At 38.6% G+C, this 20,593-nt stretch overlaps 1 protein-coding gene across 16 annotated transcripts in view; it reads left to right on the forward strand.

Moving 5' to 3' along the window:
• The window catches only part of madd (MAP-kinase activating death domain), a 34,774-nt gene extending 14,205 nt beyond the window's left edge, over nucleotides 1–20,569 (forward strand). For 5 of the 16 annotated variants that reach the window (XM_085906775.1, XM_085906764.1, XM_085906767.1 and 2 more), the window contains 20 exons: nucleotides 3,120–3,228; nucleotides 3,346–3,532; nucleotides 4,054–4,204; nucleotides 4,456–4,659; nucleotides 5,937–5,987; nucleotides 7,486–7,589; nucleotides 7,752–7,835; nucleotides 8,119–8,277; nucleotides 8,578–8,698; nucleotides 8,897–8,959; nucleotides 10,081–10,201; nucleotides 10,439–10,544; nucleotides 10,629–10,739; nucleotides 10,809–10,916; nucleotides 11,009–11,173; nucleotides 11,263–11,335; nucleotides 11,769–11,875; nucleotides 14,962–15,031; nucleotides 16,552–16,598; nucleotides 19,248–20,569. In XM_085906775.1, the coding sequence (XP_085762901.1) occupies nucleotides 3,120–3,228; nucleotides 3,346–3,532; nucleotides 4,054–4,204; nucleotides 4,456–4,659; nucleotides 5,937–5,987; nucleotides 7,486–7,589; nucleotides 7,752–7,835; nucleotides 8,119–8,277; nucleotides 8,578–8,698; nucleotides 8,897–8,959; nucleotides 10,081–10,201; nucleotides 10,439–10,544; nucleotides 10,629–10,739; nucleotides 10,809–10,916; nucleotides 11,009–11,173; nucleotides 11,263–11,335; nucleotides 11,769–11,875; nucleotides 14,962–15,031; nucleotides 16,552–16,598; nucleotides 19,248–19,361 (2,255 nt within the window). In that variant the 3' untranslated portion in view covers nucleotides 19,362–20,569. The remainder of the gene's footprint in view (nucleotides 1–3,119; nucleotides 3,229–3,345; nucleotides 3,533–4,053; nucleotides 4,205–4,455; nucleotides 4,660–5,936; nucleotides 5,988–7,485; nucleotides 7,590–7,751; nucleotides 7,836–8,118; nucleotides 8,278–8,577; nucleotides 8,699–8,896; nucleotides 8,960–10,080; nucleotides 10,202–10,438; nucleotides 10,545–10,628; nucleotides 10,740–10,808; nucleotides 10,917–11,008; nucleotides 11,174–11,262; nucleotides 11,336–11,768; nucleotides 11,876–14,961; nucleotides 15,032–16,551; nucleotides 16,599–19,247) is intronic. The other 11 variants (XM_085906769.1, XM_085906779.1, XM_085906773.1 and 8 more) reach the window with 7 other exon arrangements.
• The last annotated feature ends 24 nt before the right edge of the window (nucleotides 20,570–20,593 follow it).

The following is a 20,593-nucleotide window of genomic DNA, read 5'->3' on the forward strand; positions in this document are numbered from 1 at the left end:
AGGGCTCTACAATTTTGTTAGCCTTCCCTTATAAAATCAAAAAAGCTGCTGAATTTGCAACACTTCTATCTATCTTTAGAAGTTGGGTCTGATGATGACCACTTGTATGCACTCATTTTAAACTTAATGTAAAATTTGCTATCGAGTATCTGGTTAAATCAAAGTTAAACAAATACAAAACATATCTTGAAAAAATAGTCAAATGTTTGAATAGTCGATTTAAAAGTGTATATTCTAAGACTTGTTCAACTTCGATGTGTTGGGTTGTATTTGCGTCCTCCTTCTTTAGCCTATGATTGGTCAATATGACAAATTCAAGCTATTGGCCTTTCCGTCCAAAAAAATGAAATTCCTTTTCGAACAATATGAATTCTCCAGAGGTTGTATTTTTCAACAGAAAGAAAATAAACAGGTTTAGCATGGTACTCAATAGCTCCAATTCATGTGGAATAGCTGCCATAGAAAATGTTGCTGTTCCTTTTCATTTCCGTGTGTTCTGTCTTTGTTGTCCAGATGCACCTGACAGTCCGGGTATGTCATGTATGTTGTGACAGTTTGTAGTGACACCTTACCCTTAGTAGGCCCATACCTATCTTGGTTTTTCAGTCTTGGACTAAGATAGAAGACACTGTGGTGAACTGTCTGATCCACACCTTCCCATTTTTTCCATATTAACTGGTGGTGGTGGTCCTATTGATCAAGATATCCCCCAACATAACACAAATTGAAAGACTTTTACTCTGGGAAGGGCAAGCAATTTTCATTGTGACAGCTGGATATTTGCAAGTTCCGGTGTTCCCCCACATATTTTCGAGTCACTGCCTGTTGATGTTCCATTTTTTCAAACTATCCTCTGTTAGTCGCCACAAAACTCCTAGATCCGCTGTTTGCTGTTTTTGCATTTAGGCCACTGCCAAGGAATTATTGCTACGGTGACATCTTGGTGCCAAAGAACTCTTCAGACTTCACAGATTTACTGTGTATTGCTTTTTTCCATTTGCCCGCATCTTTGTGCCAAGGAACTCTATAAAATCGAACAAAGGAGCGTCATGTAGTGCTTTGGGGCAAGCTTATGGCATAAATAGGCAATTATAAACCGTTTTTGAGTTTTATCAAATTCTTGCTATTTGCGCCAGGGTTCAAGCCTTATCCCCAGCTAATAGCAGAGGAACGCTATACAGCGGACAACCGATTAAGCTTTGTTTGCCTTTGAATGAATTCCCAACAAGTCGACTCCTCCCCACTCGAGACTACTCTTTTGTTTTGTCTTACTATGCTTCATAATTGTCAAAATGACAAGTTAAACAATGGTGGCCTATTATGAGCGTCCTGATGCTTTTGAGTTTTGTTCCATAAAGCATTCAAATATAATTACAGTCCAGCGTGTGCATACTTTAGGCCTATATATGTTTTATGCTTAACACGACGTGAAGAACATTGTCAATCCTTTTCTGGGATGAAATCATCATCAGGACATCATGGGCCATCGTGTACTTTTATGTTGTTTGGTTTTGCTACTTTTTTTTTTTCTGTTTCCCGTCATATTAAGCGTGCATGCGTGATGTTAGTATGGGTTGATGTTCAGACTGGTTGTGATTGGGCCGGTATCTCCGTCTCTGTCCACTCCTGGTAGCAACTAATTCTGGGTTTTGTGTGCAGTATTTGGGCTAAATTCTCTAATGGAGATAATAACAGAGGCCGGCCCGGGGAGCGGCGAAGGTGGGTTCTGCTCTTTTCCCGAGTGAGCTGCATGCTTCTCCAAGCCAGTCAACTACATCTCCCCACATCCTTTGCTCATTTTACTCCCTGTGTGTGCCACCAAGGATTGACTGTGTTTTCCCTCAGTCTATTTTCATTCCAATTTACACATTATCAATGCATTACAAACAATTTAAAAGTGTGGGGTGGATTTAAGTGAAGTACCACATTAGGCATCACAAATTACCAGCACCAAACACAGACCAGGATAAATTAAAAACAAACATCTTGTCGCGTGGTTTATTTTATCTCTGCTTCTAGTTTCTCGATTGGGATTGGGCCTAATCACGCTGTACTGCGGATAGTAGCGATACATTGTTATGCAGCTGCAAACAGTTATTTCCAGAAAACAACAATCAAGGTTGTAATCTTATAGTTTGTTGAGCTATGTTGTATTTACATCAGAAACATCATACTACGGCGTATGGATGCATTTGTTGTTTGTGAGATTTTCAAATCACAGAAATGGCATTGTTGTTTGTCTTTTATTTATTTATTGTTCTGCTGATTTTGCATTGTCTTCAGCCTGGACTCATAAAACATGGCGATAAGAAACATTTGGTAACTGTAACCTTGTGTAAATTGTACTTTCAAAAATGAAATAAGTGAGATAAAACACTCAAAACCATATGCAAACATTTTGTGGCAGTAAACCTAAAGATGCATAGATTCACAAAAGTAAGGTACTTACAAAATAGTCATTGTATCTGAGGTTTGTATAATTAAAATTGTTTTTTTTTTTATATAATGAAATAATATAAGGTCACACTTGATGCTTGCCTTTGTTATCTTTGCTGCTGTGGTTTGTACTAAAAGCATGATTGACGCAACGCTTTATAAGACTTCAACAACATTGCGGCAGATGACTTGCGTCAGCTTGTGCTCTTTTGTTTTCTAGCTTTATTGAATTTAGCAATCCATCCTCCTTTTCTGTTGGGCATGTAATTGCAGACATAGTTTCTACACTAAATAGTTTTGGTCTCATATCCAGTATGCACCAGTCCAATGTTATGCCACCACCTTGAGCAGGATTTAGCTCTCCTTTTTGTGTGTGTCTTTGTGTGCGTGTCTCTTCTATGCTTGTTTGTTTTGCCCTTCAACTCTCCTGTTTCAGTATTGCTCTTGCAGCTTTGGTGATTATGTGGTCAGTAGTTTACTCGGATTACAAGTCTTAAAACAATGATGGAGTCTGGTGGTGGTGGTGGTGGGGGGGGAAGCTACTTACATTGTTTCTCTCCTGGTACAAGTGTGTTTACCCAGAATTCCTCAGTTTTACCTTGTGTGAAAGCTTGTGATGCTATTTTTAAGGTGAGCTGTTGTGTTTCGAGATCTCATTGTGTTGCTTTGTGTTGCCGCAACAGGTGCACGTGCACCTCGGGCGCTTGTGGACCAGAAGTCTTCTGTAATCAAACACAGCCCAACGGTGAAGAGAGAATCACCCTCTCCTCAGGGTCGCATTAATAATACAAGGTATTCTTTCAAATCATTTTTTAAGAGAATCATTTCAATCCTGCTTTTTTTTTTTTGTCAGTATGAACGGCCTTTGCATATCTGTTGACTACACCCTGGTCTCTGCTATCAATACAGTGAAAACCAGCAGTTTTTGAAGGAGGTTGTACAGAGTGTCCTGGATGGACAAGGTGTCGGCTGGCTCAACATGAAAAAAGTCCGTCGTCTGTTGGAGAATGAACAGCTTCGCATCTTTGTGCTGAGCAAACTTAACAGAGCCAGCCAGTCAGAGGAAGACTCTAGACAGGAGATCATACGAGATGTGGTAAATTGTTTCAATCCCATCATGCATTTTTGTTGTTGTTGGTGGTATGATTTAGTTTTTACTAGTTTTCTATATTAATATTTCATGTTTGCTCACCATATTGTTCATTAACTTAAGTTATTATAGACAAAGCTAGGGCAAATTTTATTATGCCAGGATATGAATACTAGATATTGTCTTTAACCAAGGAATGTTTAGTTAAGATTAGATTATGATTGCCATTTAAATGCTCATGAACTCTTTGAAACATCTATACTTTTGTCAAGATCCTCTTTTAGTTTAATCTGAAATTAGTTACTGATAATTGAAAATACCAGTGTTAAGAGCGATTAAGCAATTATGACCTGATTTATTTAAATGTTTTTCCCAATGAAAACCAACACAAAAATAGTAGAGCAACTTTGCACAGTGTAAAGAAAATATATATATATCTCAAATCATATTTATTTTGCATTTTGTTGCATGTGCAAAACTGTTTCAGTTTTTTTTTTTTTTTTGACATGAATCATCATTGTCTTCAGGAAGTGAGCCGGAAGGTGTACAAGGGCATGCTAGACATACTGAAATGTACGGTATCCAGTTTGGAGCATTCCTACACAAACGCAGGCCTTGGAGGAATGGCCAGTGTCTTCATCTTATTGGAGATAGCACGCACACATTATCAAACCAAAGGTAAGTTTAATTGAGAATCTTTGCAGGTTTTTTTTAGTATATTACCGGTAAATACAATTCATGTATTCATACTTAAAGGTTTTTTTTTTTTTTTTTTTGCAAAGCAGCATGGGCTTGTGCCTAAACACCGGCCAAAGCTTTGTGTTGTATTTATGTCAAGCTCTCTTTTATTTAACTAACGAAACTAACAAACTTTCCTCTAATTTTGCTAAACTTGGTCTGTGGCCCCTTTACTTTTGATAACTTGTTAGACCCTGAAAAGCGCAAGCGAAGCCCCACAGATAGTGCTGGCAGCCCCGGGAGTAAAGAGAGTCCTTCTGGTCAAATGGAGGCCGCCAGACCACAAGGTCTTCTGACCATTCCTCATCTGCAGCTGCCACATCACGCAACGGGCAGAGGAGCCCACCATTTTGACAGCCGGAGCCTGAATGAAGAGAACTTTATTGCCTCGATTGGTGTGTACATCACTCCAGCCTGGTTGCATGTGCACAGTGAGACTCCTTAAAAAGCTCATCTACCCCAGAACAAATTCCTCTCCCTTCTCCAACCATTCCCAAGAAACTTACATTCACGACAATGCTGCAGGAGTTACAATATTCCATACATTACGGTTAAATTGGCTTTCGAAGAATTACAGCAATTGTCGAAGCACCTGAGATTGTGCAATGTATTTAAAGTTTACATCCAGGTTGACATGTTTAAAAATTGACCAATATAAAACAATTCCACAAGTCTGCAATAGTACAACCCAAAAATGTTTGGAATAATGTGTAGCCCTGCGTCCCTGCTCGGATTGCGTTTGTCCCGCCCTCCTAAAACATTTGTGTCCCCGTTTGCCTCCTCTCAAGAGGTCTGTCGTCAGCCTCTCGGCACCTTGAATGCATGTCTTTTTGCTTTGATTTTCAAGACCTAAATCTGCAGTAGTGGCCAAGTCATATATAGGCATCAGTTGAAAAATTAGCGCTTGCTTGTGCCTTTACTGCAGGTTCCGACAACCTAAAATATGGCAGTTCCTCTTGCTCTCTGCATGGATTGTGGAAACAAACTCCCAGGAAACAGTCCCAGTTAAGAACAAAATGGATGTTATTTGAGTTTTTCATAGCCAAAGCATCAAGTACAAAAATTGGTTGAAATCAAACTTTTTTTTTTTTTTTTTCTGGGCCTGTATACCAGGGACACTATGAGTCCAGTTACTAGTAGCTTGAGACCTCTCTTCCTATTAGAAGTTGCACCCTCAATTCTACAGAATGCTGTGTGACGTGCATATCCCAGCTTTTGCAACTGCTCCCATTTCATCATGTGGCTTGCCGGCCCATCGACGACATTCCATGCTCTTCTCCAGTCCGACAATGTCTCGCTCTGATCTGTTTACTGGCGAGCCAAACCACTTCATTTTTATTAAGAATGTTCTCTGTTCTGAGTCAGAGCACATTCTTGTGTTGGTGTGGCTCTCCAGGTGCTCTGAGTGTGTTGTAATGTTACCATCTTAGCTATCTCACATAATGGGCTCAACTTGAAAAGCAATAAAAAGTCTTTCAGGTTGTTACGCAGCTACATGCAAACATTACAAAACATTCTACTGACGTCATTCGGTAGTCTATGTTTTTTTTAAAGTTTATTTTTAACTTTATTTGACTTTGCTTTCAATGCTCATCCACCATACTACATACTTTTTCAACATGCTCTCTGACTATCTGTCTTTCTCTCCTTGCTTGCAATGCATCTTGGGTAGAATTGTGGAGCAAGCACCAGGATAAGCAAAAATCTATGGAAAAACCACAGAGTAAGAAACTTCACACATCCCAAAAAAAAGATTGGGGTATTAAGTTGTTGACTCTTTTCCCACCCCTCTCTGTCTTTTTATAGTCAACTATGTCTTTACCTCGTCGTACAAAAGGGACACAAAACACGATGTACAAAACAATTAGTGTAATATCTTAATATTGACTCACAAGTCACATAAACCCAGTTTAGTCAGTTTCTTATGGTTTACAGTTTACAGTCTAGGCTTGATAAATCACATGTGCAGTATGCTTTGAACAATAAGCAGGTTTAAAATCATAGAGCAGCTTATTATTTTTCTATACATAGCAAATTCTATGCTGCGGTATAGTTTATTGGCATCCAGCATTTTAAGCTATTTCTACTGTAAGACGTTGCATCAAAATTTACACATGCTGCCCTTTCCTTCTCTTTATGCTTTCCAATGTCTCGCTTTTCATTTTTTGGGTTTTAGATATTATTGATGCTGTTTCTTAATGTTTCATATGACAAGATAAGGAAATATGTCATTTTCGGCTGAAGGTGACAGACTAATTACACTTATTGTTTCTCAGTTTGTCGGCATGCCTAACTGCCTGTGTCTGTGTTTCTGAGCCACATCGGCAGCACTGACGAAGAGTTAATGTTGCGATCTGTGATGGAGTGTTACACTGCTTCACGCTCTTGCAGTTTTGTTTTCATTTGTGATTGTTTTTCACAATTTTTATTGCACTTTGGGCTTGCTCCCTTCTTGCTTCACTGTCTGGTCCTCTCGAGGTTTCTCAATATACACTTGGATGAATCTTTGTCAGTTTATGTACACTCACCATCCACATGAATTCACAATTGCACAATTTAGGTGGGTCAGTGACATCACGAATATGTCTGTTTCCTTCTGCTTTGAAGACAATATTAAGTCACTGTGTAAATACCAAGCACTTGAAACAATCCTGCCATTTTTTTTTTTTTTTTAAGGATTCACATTCTTTTATTTATCATATAGTGTATTTATATATTTTCAAAAAAAAAAATGTTTTTTTTTTTTTTTTTTTGAGAATGTTTGTGTACTTTTTCATTATCTAACTCACTGGCACAATCCTGCACAAATTAAGCAGGACAACTACATAGAACACGAATGGTGTCATTTGACATCTTTTATATAATTCTTTATTATTCAAGAAAACAAATCTAAATTTATGCAGATACATACATTTCCCTAGTCGTACAGAAATTCTTATATTGCCGTGACATTCATGTCCCTGGTGAATGTATTTATAACTGTTTCTGCAATTGCTAAAGTAGTGATAAAAAAGGATTTCATACCAAGTATAATGGTCTCCTTTATGTTCTGACCAGTAGATCAGATTATGTGTCAAAAGATTTCTTAAATGAAGTGAAAACTTTGTATATATTGCTTTTGTTGTTGATGTGCAATGCTGGCTTTGAATCGGGTGACTCGCAGCAAGGTAAGATTGTGAAAGATTCATTGATAATAGTCTGACAGTTGTATTTCTACTCAGGGGCTGAAGGAGCAAAGCAGCAGCGCCCCCAGGTGGCTGATGCAGAGGAAAAGAAATCTCAGATGAGTGCTGATAGTGGTCTCAGTGTCACCTCTGGATCTCAGGTTAGCCATGCATGGTGTACATAAACATTAGTAGGTAAAATCTATCATGGTCATAAACGGGTTCTGGTAGACCTTGTAATATCTGAGGTTGCCTGACCCAAATACATTGCTGTCATGACTCCTGATTTTTGTCTCTGATCTTCTGTCGCTTTGTCTTCGTAGAAGAGTGACACAGAGTCTGTAACAAGTTCTGAACCGCCCATCTTAACAAGAAGTACCAGCCAAGACTCAGAGGCGAGCACAGTGGTAGGGCAGGACCAACCCAAATAGCGCAATTTGCCTTTGTCTTTTTGTTTTGTTTTTTAATCTACATTCATTTTACATCTTCGATGATAGTTATGATGAATCAACCGGTCATTTATCTTATTTTGAGTAGTTGAATGATCTGATTTTAACATTTTGGAATACTTAAAAAGCAATATGTAAAGATGGTAAAGGAAAACTCAAGTGAACTAATAATCTTTTCAACTACATTTATTTTGTGTGTGTGTGTGTGTGTGTGTGTGTGTATGTGTGTGTGTGTGTGTAGATAAGCAATAGCTCTGGAGAGACTCTGGGTGCTGACAGTGACCTGAGCAGCACATTGGGAGATGGTTTGGGTGGGAGAAGTGCTTTACATCTAGCACAGTCCAGAGGGACCCTCTCTGACAGTGAGATTGAAACAAATCCTGCTACCAGCTCAGTGTTTGTAAGTTCAGAAATCCTGACTCAAGACTTATTTTATTTTGCGGTAACATTCCTTGGCTTGTTTTTTTTTTTGCCTTTTTTTTTTTTAAGAACAGGTTTGAGTAAAAGCAAGGTTTCAGTTATTGTAGTCCTAGTTAAAGGTATGAAGCAAGTTCAGAAATTGACCACCCTAATTGATCAATTCTACTTCATCATAAAACCTTTCAGTATTGTCAGTGTATTGTTGCATGTATAATGCGCATTAAAAAAAATACATTATTTTGATGTTATAAAATGTGCATGATTTGTCTGGTTTTACCAGGGAAAGACTCACACACTAAAACCTGGCACAAAAGAAAACACGTCTGCAATAGCAAAAGGGGCGCCCACTCAGCCAATGGAGGACATCAGTATGAGGATCTACCTCTGTGATGGCCTCTTGGGTATGTTCAGTTTGTGTTGCAATCACTTCTGTCAATCTGATTGTCTCTGTCTATGCTTTTGCATTTTCGGTTTTTCGTCTCAACTTCATCTTTGGGAGTGTGTGTTTTGTTTTTGCAATTAACGCTTCTCAATGATGGCCTAACCCCCTCTGCTTCTCTTCCCTCCTGCATCTTTTTCCTCCTGGGCAAATATTCCAGGCCGCGATAAGAGCTCCGTTTGGGATCAACTAGAGGATGCTGCCATGGAAACCTTTTCGCTAAGTAGGGCTAATCTCTTTCTGTGGGCCTTTTTCCCTTTGTGTAGGGTGCAAATGTTGTTTACCAAGTCTTGTGCTTAATTTAACAGATGGTTTTTTGTGGCGTTCTCCACTAGATTAATTATCTCAGAATCAATGCTGCATGTTTTTTTTTTTCCTAATAAGGAAAGGAAACCTTCAAAATATAACTGTCGCCTGGCTTTATACCTGTAAATACGTTTCTCATCCTTCCTACCCCTTCAGCCTCTCACAGAAACTAATAACGGTGTGAAATGATGATCTAATCATAATGAAAAGAGTAAAATAATACTATTTTCTTTCTAACTGCAGTTCAACCCCTATTTTAATGGAAAGCACATATTGGAAGTTAAGCACCTTTTTTTTTTTGAAGATTTTTTTTTTTCTTCAATTCATTTCACTTCTTTTCATTTCATAAATATATATGGATTTTCACTGTTCGTGGATCAGGCCCAGCGAATTGCTGTCTGTATTGATGAATCATCTCTTCATAAATCTTAATCCAATCTTGTTGTGGTACCTGAAAATTGTGCTGCAGCCTGTTCTGTGACGCCGTCTTCAAGTTGGTCTGTCAAAGTTAATCATAAAATGGTGTTTAAGCACTTAAGAAATACAAAACAAATTCCACCACAAATTTAATGAAAGCTAATCACTCGATCGAGTTCTTTTCAATCATTTCAAAGTGGTGGACTCAAATGCAAAATATTGATCAGTGAATATCCAAATGCATTTTTATTATTATTATTTTTTTTTTTACAAATACCTTCTCTGTTAAATTCCTGACCAGCTGCAACATAACAAAAGCAGGACGTAGAAACGTATTTAATTAGAACTGATATGAACGTTATGAAACCTTTATGCTCCATCATCCACATGGTTAAACAACTCCCCCATCACCACCCCAGATTTATCTCTTACCTCAGCCACCAACCACAAACATTTTTCCACAAAGCCAACGCAATCTAACCTGACACATATAATTCCACGAAGCCGCAATGACAGCCCACCTGAAATGATGTCACATAAGTCGTTTGAACTTTAAACCATGCCTAATGATTATTCAGCATCGAGCTCTGCACACTTGAATGATGTGATGTTTTTTTACAGGTAAGGAACGCTCCACGCTCTGGGACCAGGTGCAGTTCTGGGAGGATGCCTATTTGGATGCTGTCATGTTAGAGCGGGAGGGGATGGGATTGGACCAGGGACCTCAAGAGATGATTGAAAGGTTTGAGAAGTATATTATTATTTAGACTTTTGTTTTCTCTCCCAAGCTTAGATTGGAATTGATTTGTGTTTAGATTGCTGATTATTTATAGGTTGGTTAGCTAAAGCTTTGCGGAAGACTGGGTGCCATTTCCCTTCTGAATAGAGTTCTTGATGGAATTGATGTAAGAGAGGAAAGTAAATTCATGAACCTTTCACAGTGTTCCCTAAAGTATGTTACTGGTCTGCGTTTCACTAGATACTTGTCACTGGGAGAACATGACCGCAAGCGGCTGGAGGATGATGAGGACAAACTTCTGGCTACACTACTGCACAACATGATTGCATTCATGCTCATGCTGAAAGTAAGAAATTATATTTGCATCATAGCTTCTACAATTTTAGATACATTCATACATTAAACAAATTTGCCATGAATGTTTTTCTAGGTGAGCAAAAATGACATCCGCAAGAAAGTGAGGCGCTTGATGGGCAAGTCCCACATTGGCCTTGCCTACAGCCAAGAGATCAATGAGTTGCTGGACAAATTGGCCCAAATGGTCAGCATATGCCTCTTTTAATGTCCTCTTTGAACTATTGCGCATCAAGTTTTTGTGTTGTCCTCCTAGAATGGCCGTGAGCTGTCAATCAGGCCCTGTGGAAGCCGTCATATCAAGAAGCAAACGTTTGTTGTACATGCTGGTACTGATACTACCGGGGACATTTTTTTCATGGAGGTTTGCATGGTTTTCATCATTCTGGTTTAATATTACAAATTGAACTTTGGGCCTGGTTTCAAAGTGTTTTTCCATTTCACTCAATGCCTCAGGTTTGTGACGACTGCATAGTCCTCCGCAGCAACATTGGCACCGTGTATGAGCGCTGGTGGTATGAGAAGCTCATCAACATGACTTACTGCCCCAAGACCAAGGTTTTATGTCTTTGGAGACGTAACGGCCAAGAGACTCAACTCAATAAGTTCTATACCAAAAAGGTAGGAAATCTCTCCCTCTGTTTTTCTTTCATTAAGCGGAGTATCTTCCCACTCCCTTATCATGGAGTGCTTTCCTGTCTGCTTCCTAGTGTCGGGAACTCTACTACTGTGTTAAAGATAGTATGGAAAGAGCTGCAGCCAGACAGCAAAGCTCCAAACCAGGTATGTTTTTTTTAATTTATTTTTTATTTTTAGTACCTTAGATTTGCAGTATTTGTTGGATAGCCCAAGCAGTGGAGATCAAAATCTGATTTTACTCCAAAACAGAAACAGCTATTTTTTTGTAAAAAGCTTCCACTAAGCATTGCAATAAATCTATTCAGAAAGAAATCACCTGATGCAGAAAGCTTCCTGGCTACAGTGATGATGTAACTCAAGTTTGTATGCAAGCTGTAGACTTATTTCTAACCTATGTGAACAGTCATAATTGGTTTAGAATTTAAAAAAACTGGCCATGTATATACATATGTCAAATTAAAAGAAGCAACTATAGCAAAATAGTTTCAGACACATGTAACTAAGCTCTTAAATTTGTCTAAAAAAAATAATAAAAAATCTGCGGAAATAGCAGCAAACTTTGGGTTTATTTGGTTAGGTCCAGAACTTGGTGGAGAGTTTCCTGTCCAAGATATGAAAACTGGTGAGGGAGGATTGCTGCAGGTCACATTGGAAGGAATCAACCTGAAGTTCATGCACAGTCAGGTAAGTAGCAAGCACCACTGCAGAAAGAGGCTTCATACCTCATTCAAGGGCATGAAAACAAAACTCACTGTTGGTAATGGAGTTTTCATCCCATCTTACTCAATGCCTTTCTGCTCATCTCACGACTTTGCATTCCCTTCCATGTTGTCTTCCTCTAGTGTTACCCACTTTAGCTGATAGTAGTCCAAAGGTCTGGTCAAAATGTTCAATTGGCCTCATGCTAAATATTTTCCTTAGAGGAAGAACTTGTGTCTTTTGCGTTTTTGATTTTGCTGTTTTCTATTTGTGTTTGTGTGTTTGCCTGCATGCTTGCATTTCTCAAACAATAGCAAGTAGAATCACATCCCTCCACGTTTCTTTTCGCATTTGGGAGATAAAGCTTCTTGTTCATTTACTCTGTGGGAGGAAATTAAGTGTTGTGTGTTTGTTGTGCATCAGTGGTAAGACTGATGACCTTGATCAAAGACTTTTCATTAATAATTGGCGATTCAGTAGCAACCTGGACATTTTAAGTTTGGACCCTCAAACATTGTCATGTGTTGTCTTCGCATCTGCACAGTTAGTGAGTTAGGACAGAAGGGTGACGAATTAAAGGAAGATGCTTCATAAACGTGACTTGGTTGGTGGTGGTGCACATTGGCTTCGAATTACGGCCACGATTCAAAACACACAGGGAGCCAATGCAGCCATTTTAAAACTGATATAATGTAGGCCCACCCTCTGATCTTCATCATCACACATGCAGCATCATTTTGCAGTAACTCCAGATAAGCAGTACACTTCTTTGCAAGACCAGAGAGCAGGGCATTACAATAAACTATGGGCAAGATATAAAAGCATGCATTAGCATGCATCATTTGGTCACATTTATATCACGTGGAATGAAATTAAGATCAGCACTGAGTTACACCTACATTCTTTACCTATTTCAAGGTATTCAAATCAAATAGATGGGATACAAGTTTCTCTCTTTCACCTGAAGGTCAGTGATCTGAACCTCTGTCTTGGTTGACCTACAAGAAATTCATTGCCATTTATGACTTTATATCCATAAAACATACCCAAAGAAGCTTATGCTGTGACTCCTGATTAAGTCCCTAAAGGGAAGCATATCAAATTGGACCTAACATTTCAACTTTCATTTAATGTATCCCTGAGGAACATGTATCAATCCTTAACACTGTCAAAGAACTGATTAAAAAAAGTTCTTTGATAAAGTTAAAGCATGTTCATAACTATTGAAATTTACAAAGATGTTCTTACTTGTACAGTGAAACCTCTACTTACGAACGTACACACTTCTGGACATTTCGAGATACGAACCGGAGCCTCAACAATTTTTTGCCTCCTCTTACAAACCAAATTCAACTTCCGAATCTGTGAACGACTCTCTCAGATCTAGTCTGGTGACGTTGTGACGTGTGTGTGTGTGTGCGCGTGTCATTTACCTATTTTCTTATTGTCTCTACTTTTTGCTCGGCCACTTCCTGTGTTTCTGTGTGCGCATTAGCATATTGACAAGTTCATCCGGAGTTCAATCATGTCTCCTAAGAGGGCTAGTTCAAAAAACAGTCAAGGTAGTCAGAAGAGGGTGAAGCTAACGTAGAAATTACATATACGCTACATGATTCTCCCACTTGCCATCTCCCACCGCCCCCGTATCTCATGTGCCTACTCCTATAGCAAGTCGTCATGTCTTTCAAGGTAAAACACTTAAACATTCATTTTACATTAATTTTTATAGGAAAAATCGCTTCTACTTACAAACTATTCAACCTAGGAACGCGATCACGGAACGAATTAAGTTTTTAAGTAGAGCTTTCACTGTACTTGTGATAATCTTTCAGCGACATTAGAGAATTGGAGAAGTAAAATGCTCAAAGTCTTTCCGATTGTTGGTGTATGGATTGTGTATCCCACCTTTATTGACTTTTGACGCATTCATGTCCCACAATTTTTTTTTGGGGGAGTAACAGTTTGACTTTGGAAGCATTTGACATTTGAAATTACACTGACTACCACCTAATCTTTAAATCTTAACATAATAGAGCTACCTGCCTTTGTTCTTAAATTGTATCTCCACTCGTATCACAGCTGTCAATTCCGACATTCACATTTAAATCTTAATTTACGAGTTGTAACTGTGCTCAAAACTGGAACCCCGTTCAATCGTAATGGATTGTTTCTCGAAAACATTAAACCCACAAAATGATCAAGTACAGGCTGTTCCTCTCCAGTAAGACAATGCCAGATCTGACATTTATATGAAGCTGTAGGAACCCAAGCGTCCATCATTTGAGTGCCCTCGTGAATTTCTTGTGCTTGCGTGAGCGTTTGGTGCCAGATCTTGTTGCTGGAGGAGGAGGCATGGAGGGCTCTGGGGGATGGAAAGCAAAAGGGAAAGCCAGCTTTTTAACACCCTAGTCAAATACTTGCCCTGTTTTTTTTTTTTTGTCTTCATAACGTCTAGGGGTACGGTCTTTGCTAGATTCTCGGCTGTGGACAGTGCCCACCCAGAGTGTCGTTGAGTGTTTGTGCTCTTTTGTCCGATAATAATCCAAACCATTTCTCTCCCATGCTTTCTCCCCCTGCAAGGAGCGGAAGGTACACAACCTCTGCTGTGTTTGTGTCTTAGCAGTAACATCTTATGGGTTCCTTTTTGTTTTCTATTGTTTTCTTTTTACTCTTGTAGCTGTGTGTCCCTTTCTCTTTGATATGAAAATTCCATGTATGCAGCTATGGGCCACATTTCTTTTGACGAACACCTCAAACAGAAAATGATTTAATCTCCGATGTGACTTTCAATGCTATTATCAAGCAGTTGTTAATTTTCAACAGTCCCACTGCATTTAACTGTTGCCCATGTATCATGGAAACTTCTCATATTGTGCTTTATTTTTATTTTTTCTTCCGTTGCTGTTAAAAGCTTTGCATTCACTTTTTTTTAATTTACCTTTCATACTGAGTAAGGCAAGTTTTAACTTGATTATAATTTTTTTAAATATATAAAGTTTGAACTTTCATCTAGTATTGTTAAGTTAATAATTGTCTTTTGTTGTTCTTTTGTTTTTTGTTTGCTTTTTTAGGTTTTCATAGAGCTGAGTCACATTAAAAAGTGCAATACAGTGAAGGGAGTCTTTGTCCTGGAGGAATTTGGTAATTACACCATCTATTGATTGTAGGCCTGTACTTGGCGCGGCAGTAACTCAGCTTCGTGGCATTAAGCTAAATAAATGTTCACTTAATTGGACGTGAGCAATAGACTGATGGGCACACCACAAAATGGAGCAAAATAACATTCATTCTGAAATAAAAATTGAAATTAACAATGTAAATGAATTACTTGATAAATCTATGTCTCATGGTAAAGTTACTTACTACATCGATAATGATTTTATGGTAGGACTACTCTAAAAATCTATTTGGGGCAGTAAAGTAAATAATGAACAAAAAACATATAGAATAAAGCCTTGAAAACTCCAACAATACTCCAACAGATGTTCCCAAGTGCGAAAGAGAAATCTTCAGTGCAGATGACAGCAAGTCACCATATATTAGTAATATATTACTCATCAGTTCTCAAATCAGGTCATTTTTCCTTATGCGTTCCACCCTGATTTTTGAGATACAAAACTTATCTTAATGCCAACGTCTTGTGCCAGGCATAAATGCAAACTAACCACCATAATACATCCCAATTTTATTTAGGGGATTGTTTAATCCGGAGGTCAGTGAATGATGGAGTCAAACACAGAATGAGTTGCCGATATTATTGATATGAGTCTAGGTTAACTGAACAGATGGCTAGAAGAGTGTAAGTAGGTTAGTGTTGTAATTTGTTGTTCTGAAGAGCAGGCAGAGAAGTCGGAAATAGTTTCCAAAGGTTGAAGTGAAGCGCCAGGCTGGGTTACTGTCGTGTCTCTGTGCTGATTTTGTAATGTTACCCTCATCTTTGCCACTATGAAAACCTTCATTCTCCAGCAGGTAAAGTGTTGTCACCTTTTTTTATTCAGACAAATTACACACACACACACACACACACACACACACACACACACACACACGCTGTGGTCTTTCGACTCGTTCATTTTGCTGTCCTATGCTCACCTCATCAGCTGCGGTTCATTTGGGAGATCACCCCAGATTCCATCTATCATGGGCCATTTTTGACACCGCAATGGGGGATCTTCCTGAACTGTGGCTTTTTTTTTTTTAGGGTGCTGAGAGAAGAGGTTTAACATGTCCTTCATGTGTTCAGTCTCCTCTTCTCTGCTATGGGTTCAGTTACTAATGAAAAGTCAAACTAGGGCCAAATATGTTGGGCACTGCGTCGATGCTTCTTCATCATGTCACCTTTCACATTCATTTCATTGAGGTGGAGAGAAAAACTGTCTTTGTGTTTGTTCTTTTCATTTCATTTAGTAGGTCTCTTGAAAATCACATTTGTCCATTTTTGTGGGGTTTTTTTTTTTGGTGGAGATTTATTGGATTTCATATGAAGTTCAGTATTGGGTTTTTTTTGCACACACACTCACGGCACATTTAATTTGTGTCCACAACCTATTTTGAAGCCATGTTCAGATTTCACTTCTTTAAGACCAAAAAGCTTTCAAAGATAAACTGACTCAAGTTCCTGCTGCCTTTGAATTTCTCTTCTGTCTCTTGCATCGGCATAGTTCCTGAAACTAAAGAAGTGGTGATCCACAAGTACAAGACCCCCATGGTGAGTCCTTATCTATCTGCTGGCGCACCACTATCTCTCAGTCAGTATGTCTCACAGTACTAATAGTAGATGTTTGTATAAATTAGTCTAGCTGATGATATACCATGTCAAATTTTCATCGTCTGACTTGCGCGCGTTATCTGTTTGGAATATGATGGACACTTCCTGGCCTCTTTGCTGCTCACAAGTCTCACATTCACGATGTTCTGTTGGGAAACTCAGAACGTTATTCAAATGTTCAGTTGAGTGTGTCAGCGTGGCCAGATAGTAAAGAGTTGAGTTAGTCATCCGACCGCAGAACAACGACAATGAAACTATGTCTTCATAATGACATCATAACTGTTGAAATTGATCTTAACTGTAATATGGTATCTTTAGCCAAAGGTGTAATTCTTGTGGTTTAATGCGCGCCTTGTTTATGTTATTGCTCAAAGCGAAAGTAAGTCACCATGAGTACTTTCAAAGGCAGTGCAGCTTCTTCGTCATAGTTAAAGGGAGGAGAAGAAGACAACGGTGGTATCAAAAAAGAAGCATCAGCAAGAGGAGCACCAGCCATAGCCGCCAACATTTCTTTGGCACACCAATGGTTTAAAATCATATTAATCCACCAGGATTGTACCTTTGGCTAAAATACACCATTTTAGGATAAAAGTCAAACTTGAACGTATCGTTACATCCTATTGGTCCACTGCCAGGGCGCAGAGCACACTCCTCTCACAGCCTACAGCTTGCTATTTATCCTTCATTATGCATTTTTAAAAATTAGATTAATCAAGTGTAACAATGTACCAAGTGGAAGGGAACAGTTTGGGAGGGGGAGGGGCTATGAAATGGTGCAATGGAGGAATAAATCCCCCGAAAAAGTAACATAAGTCATGCTCTACTTATAGCTGACATTTGTTAGAAGGTGACACCCCGGATATTTGAGGGAACACCGTACCACCATAACAACCAAGATTGAAATACAGAAAAATAGTACAGACATCCCAATATCACAACTTTACTTTAGAGCCAATCACAGATCAGTGGGTATTAAAAAAAAAAATCACCTTTCACAAAATAGAATAATCTATGTAATCAATTTATTTACAGTTGATCACTATCCGCGGGAGATTGAGACCAGACTGGCCTACGAATAGCCAAAATTCGTATATCACTGATGCTTATATATATGCTTCATATATATGCATGAGGGGATGACTGTTTTTGCTTAGAAATCTTGGATTTTGACAATGGTAGTGCAACAAAATCCCTTAATGAGATTGTTTTCTATAATGTCTTATCGAGCAGATCCAATGATGTTATGGTGGATTGGCAAAATTATGACATTGCAAATGATCGGATCTTGAAAAAGAAAAATATCTGCAGGTAAAATCTAGCGTAACTAACCTTTTTGTTCATCAAAATTTTTTATTTATTATTTGAAGTCACTGTGGCATTATGCAGTTTGACCATTGAACTTATAGGAACGTTTAAAAAAAAAATAACTATCCTTCACAATAAATACCTAAATATGGTGGATTGGCAAAATTATGACATTGCAAATGATCGGATCTTGAAAAAGAAAAATATCTGCAGGTAAAATCTAGCGTAACTAACCTTTTTGTTCATCAAAAGTTTTTATTTATTATTTGAAGTCACTGTGGCATTATGCAGTTTGACCATTGAACTTATAGGAACGTTTAAAAAAAACTATCCTTCACAATAAATACCTAGATTAATTTTTAAAAATAACAATTGTTGAAGATCAAATGCAAATATTTCGAACTTACAAGTTATATGCAATTCGACTGTACTACTGCAGTGATTTGCTTATGTGCCACTAGTAGGAGCCCATGTGGCACATGTGCTACATATAGCAAGCACACCTTGAGAATCACTGTGCAGGGAAGTACAAGTCCTCAAACAATGACGTACTGTGTTTGCTTTGCACATTTGTTCCAAGGTGCAAAATCCACTTTTTGACCAATTAAACGAGATCCTTGTTTTTACGCCGCTCCCACTGACTTTTCAAGGTTAGCAACAGCATGAAATGAATTTGTAACAACATGTAAACTATTAGTTGCTGTTTTTCATTGGACTGATTGATATTTATGGGCCAGATTTGTTTTTCATACAAACATGTACTGTTATTTTGACTTCAGCCTTAGCGTCGCTAATGATGTCGCACCAAAATAGTGTCATCCATGTACAGTTGCTCCTCAATGTCCTTCGACCTACAAAAGACAGACATACCCTTGTTAAATCAAAACTACTACCTACGAGGGGAGCAATTTTTAATCATTTCTTTCATTATTGTGTATTTGTTTGCATTTTTTATGCATTTTCCATGCGTTTGGTTGATGTAGACCGTCATATATCAGTTAGATCACTACATGATGCCACTGATCTAATCAGAATTTGATTTACAGTACACCACACAAATACTAAATGTTTACCCAAAAAGTTGAAGGTAAGCTGGAAATATGTTGACAAATTTTATTTAGGGGGGAAAAAAAATCATTCAAAACAGACATCTGTGAGTGACCCTCAAACTTTTAAACCTCAACATACTGGTGCAAGTTTACATAAGCAGTCATTTTCACGCTGTTGACATTTTGACATGATGACAACAGCTAACATCTTCCACCGCCTCCTCATGTTGTGCAGGCCCATCAGATCTGTTACTCGGTCCTCTGCCTTTTCTCCTACGTGGCAGCTGTGAAGGGGAAGGAGCCGGATGGAAAAGCCAAGATTCTATCGCCACGACCCCTCCCGAGCTAGTGCACCCTCTGCCCCCTCTGGTCTCCAATTCCCCTCCTCCTCCTCCTCCTCCTCCTCCTCCTCCTTCATGTGCCTCTACTTGAGTTCCAACACCACAGACAATCCCTCAGTAACACGGAAGCACACAAATCTGTGTAAATATTGGCCTGTTTTAGACCCTCTGTGCTCTGTGATGTCATGTAAATATTTGTTCCCAGGAGGTTTGTCCACATCTCTTTTCTTTTACGATACGACCAGATGTTCCGTAAGAACATTAGAGGAACCAAGTGCATGCAGGTCCCGTGCACACAGCTCTCTCGTCATACAACTTTGTGTGATTGCGTGCTTATTTAGTGTGACGTGGCCGCTAAGAAAACGTGTTCTCTTGCTGTTAGCTCAGTCCGCCGGGCTGATTTGCTGTCCTAGTTCCACTGTAATCTTGTCTGTGCTCTGCTGTTGATCAATAGCATGTTACTTTGACCATTCAGGAATAAATATTATATATATTGACATATATAGTATTTATTTAATATATAATTATTGCTGTATATTTCTGAAAAGAAATACCCTTAAATATTGACTTGCCTAAATGTGCAACATTTAGATGTTACCCATTGTTTGTCTCGTCAACGTGTGAACTGTGTAATCTTTTAGTAGGTCGGTCATACAATAGAAAAGCGCTCAATTGAATGTGACCTTCAAACTCAAGATGCAATGTCTGCCACCATTAGCAGACTTTGATTGCAATGGTAGTTGTCACATGGCCACAGTTTATTTGGAAAAGCGATAGAGGCTTCATTATTCCATAAAGAAAGTTCACTAAAAATCAATAATAATGTGAACACTGATGGAAATGTGACATTTTCTGGACTGTGATGGAAGTCGCCCCTTAATCGTAAAGATTCAACTTTGTGTCTGTGTGTTCAGTATTTTCCTCCACATCCAGCAATACACTGGTACAATTCCATTTTAGCCATAGACTGTATACAAGTGAATAAGTAGGAATCACCGCTAATTCCAACTCATCTGTCACAATAAGCCTGAATCCAAAATTCAATACAGAACTGCGAGAACACTTAGAGGATCTGTGAATCTTTCCAACTGTTTTGTCACTGTGTTGACTGGCTACTGTCGTCTAAGGAAATAAATGCCAAATGTGAGTATTCTATTAATCGGCGTATTTAAAAAAACAAAAAAAACAATTAGCCATCTAATAAAGTGGTCCAAAATAGAGCCCTGTGTTCTTGATTCTT

The sequence above is a fragment of the Syngnathus leptorhynchus genome, chromosome 3, assembly GCF_054491065.1.
Source record: "Syngnathus leptorhynchus isolate UIUO chromosome 3, UIUO_Slep, whole genome shotgun sequence".
NCBI lineage: Eukaryota > Metazoa > Chordata > Actinopteri > Syngnathiformes > Syngnathidae > Syngnathus > Syngnathus leptorhynchus.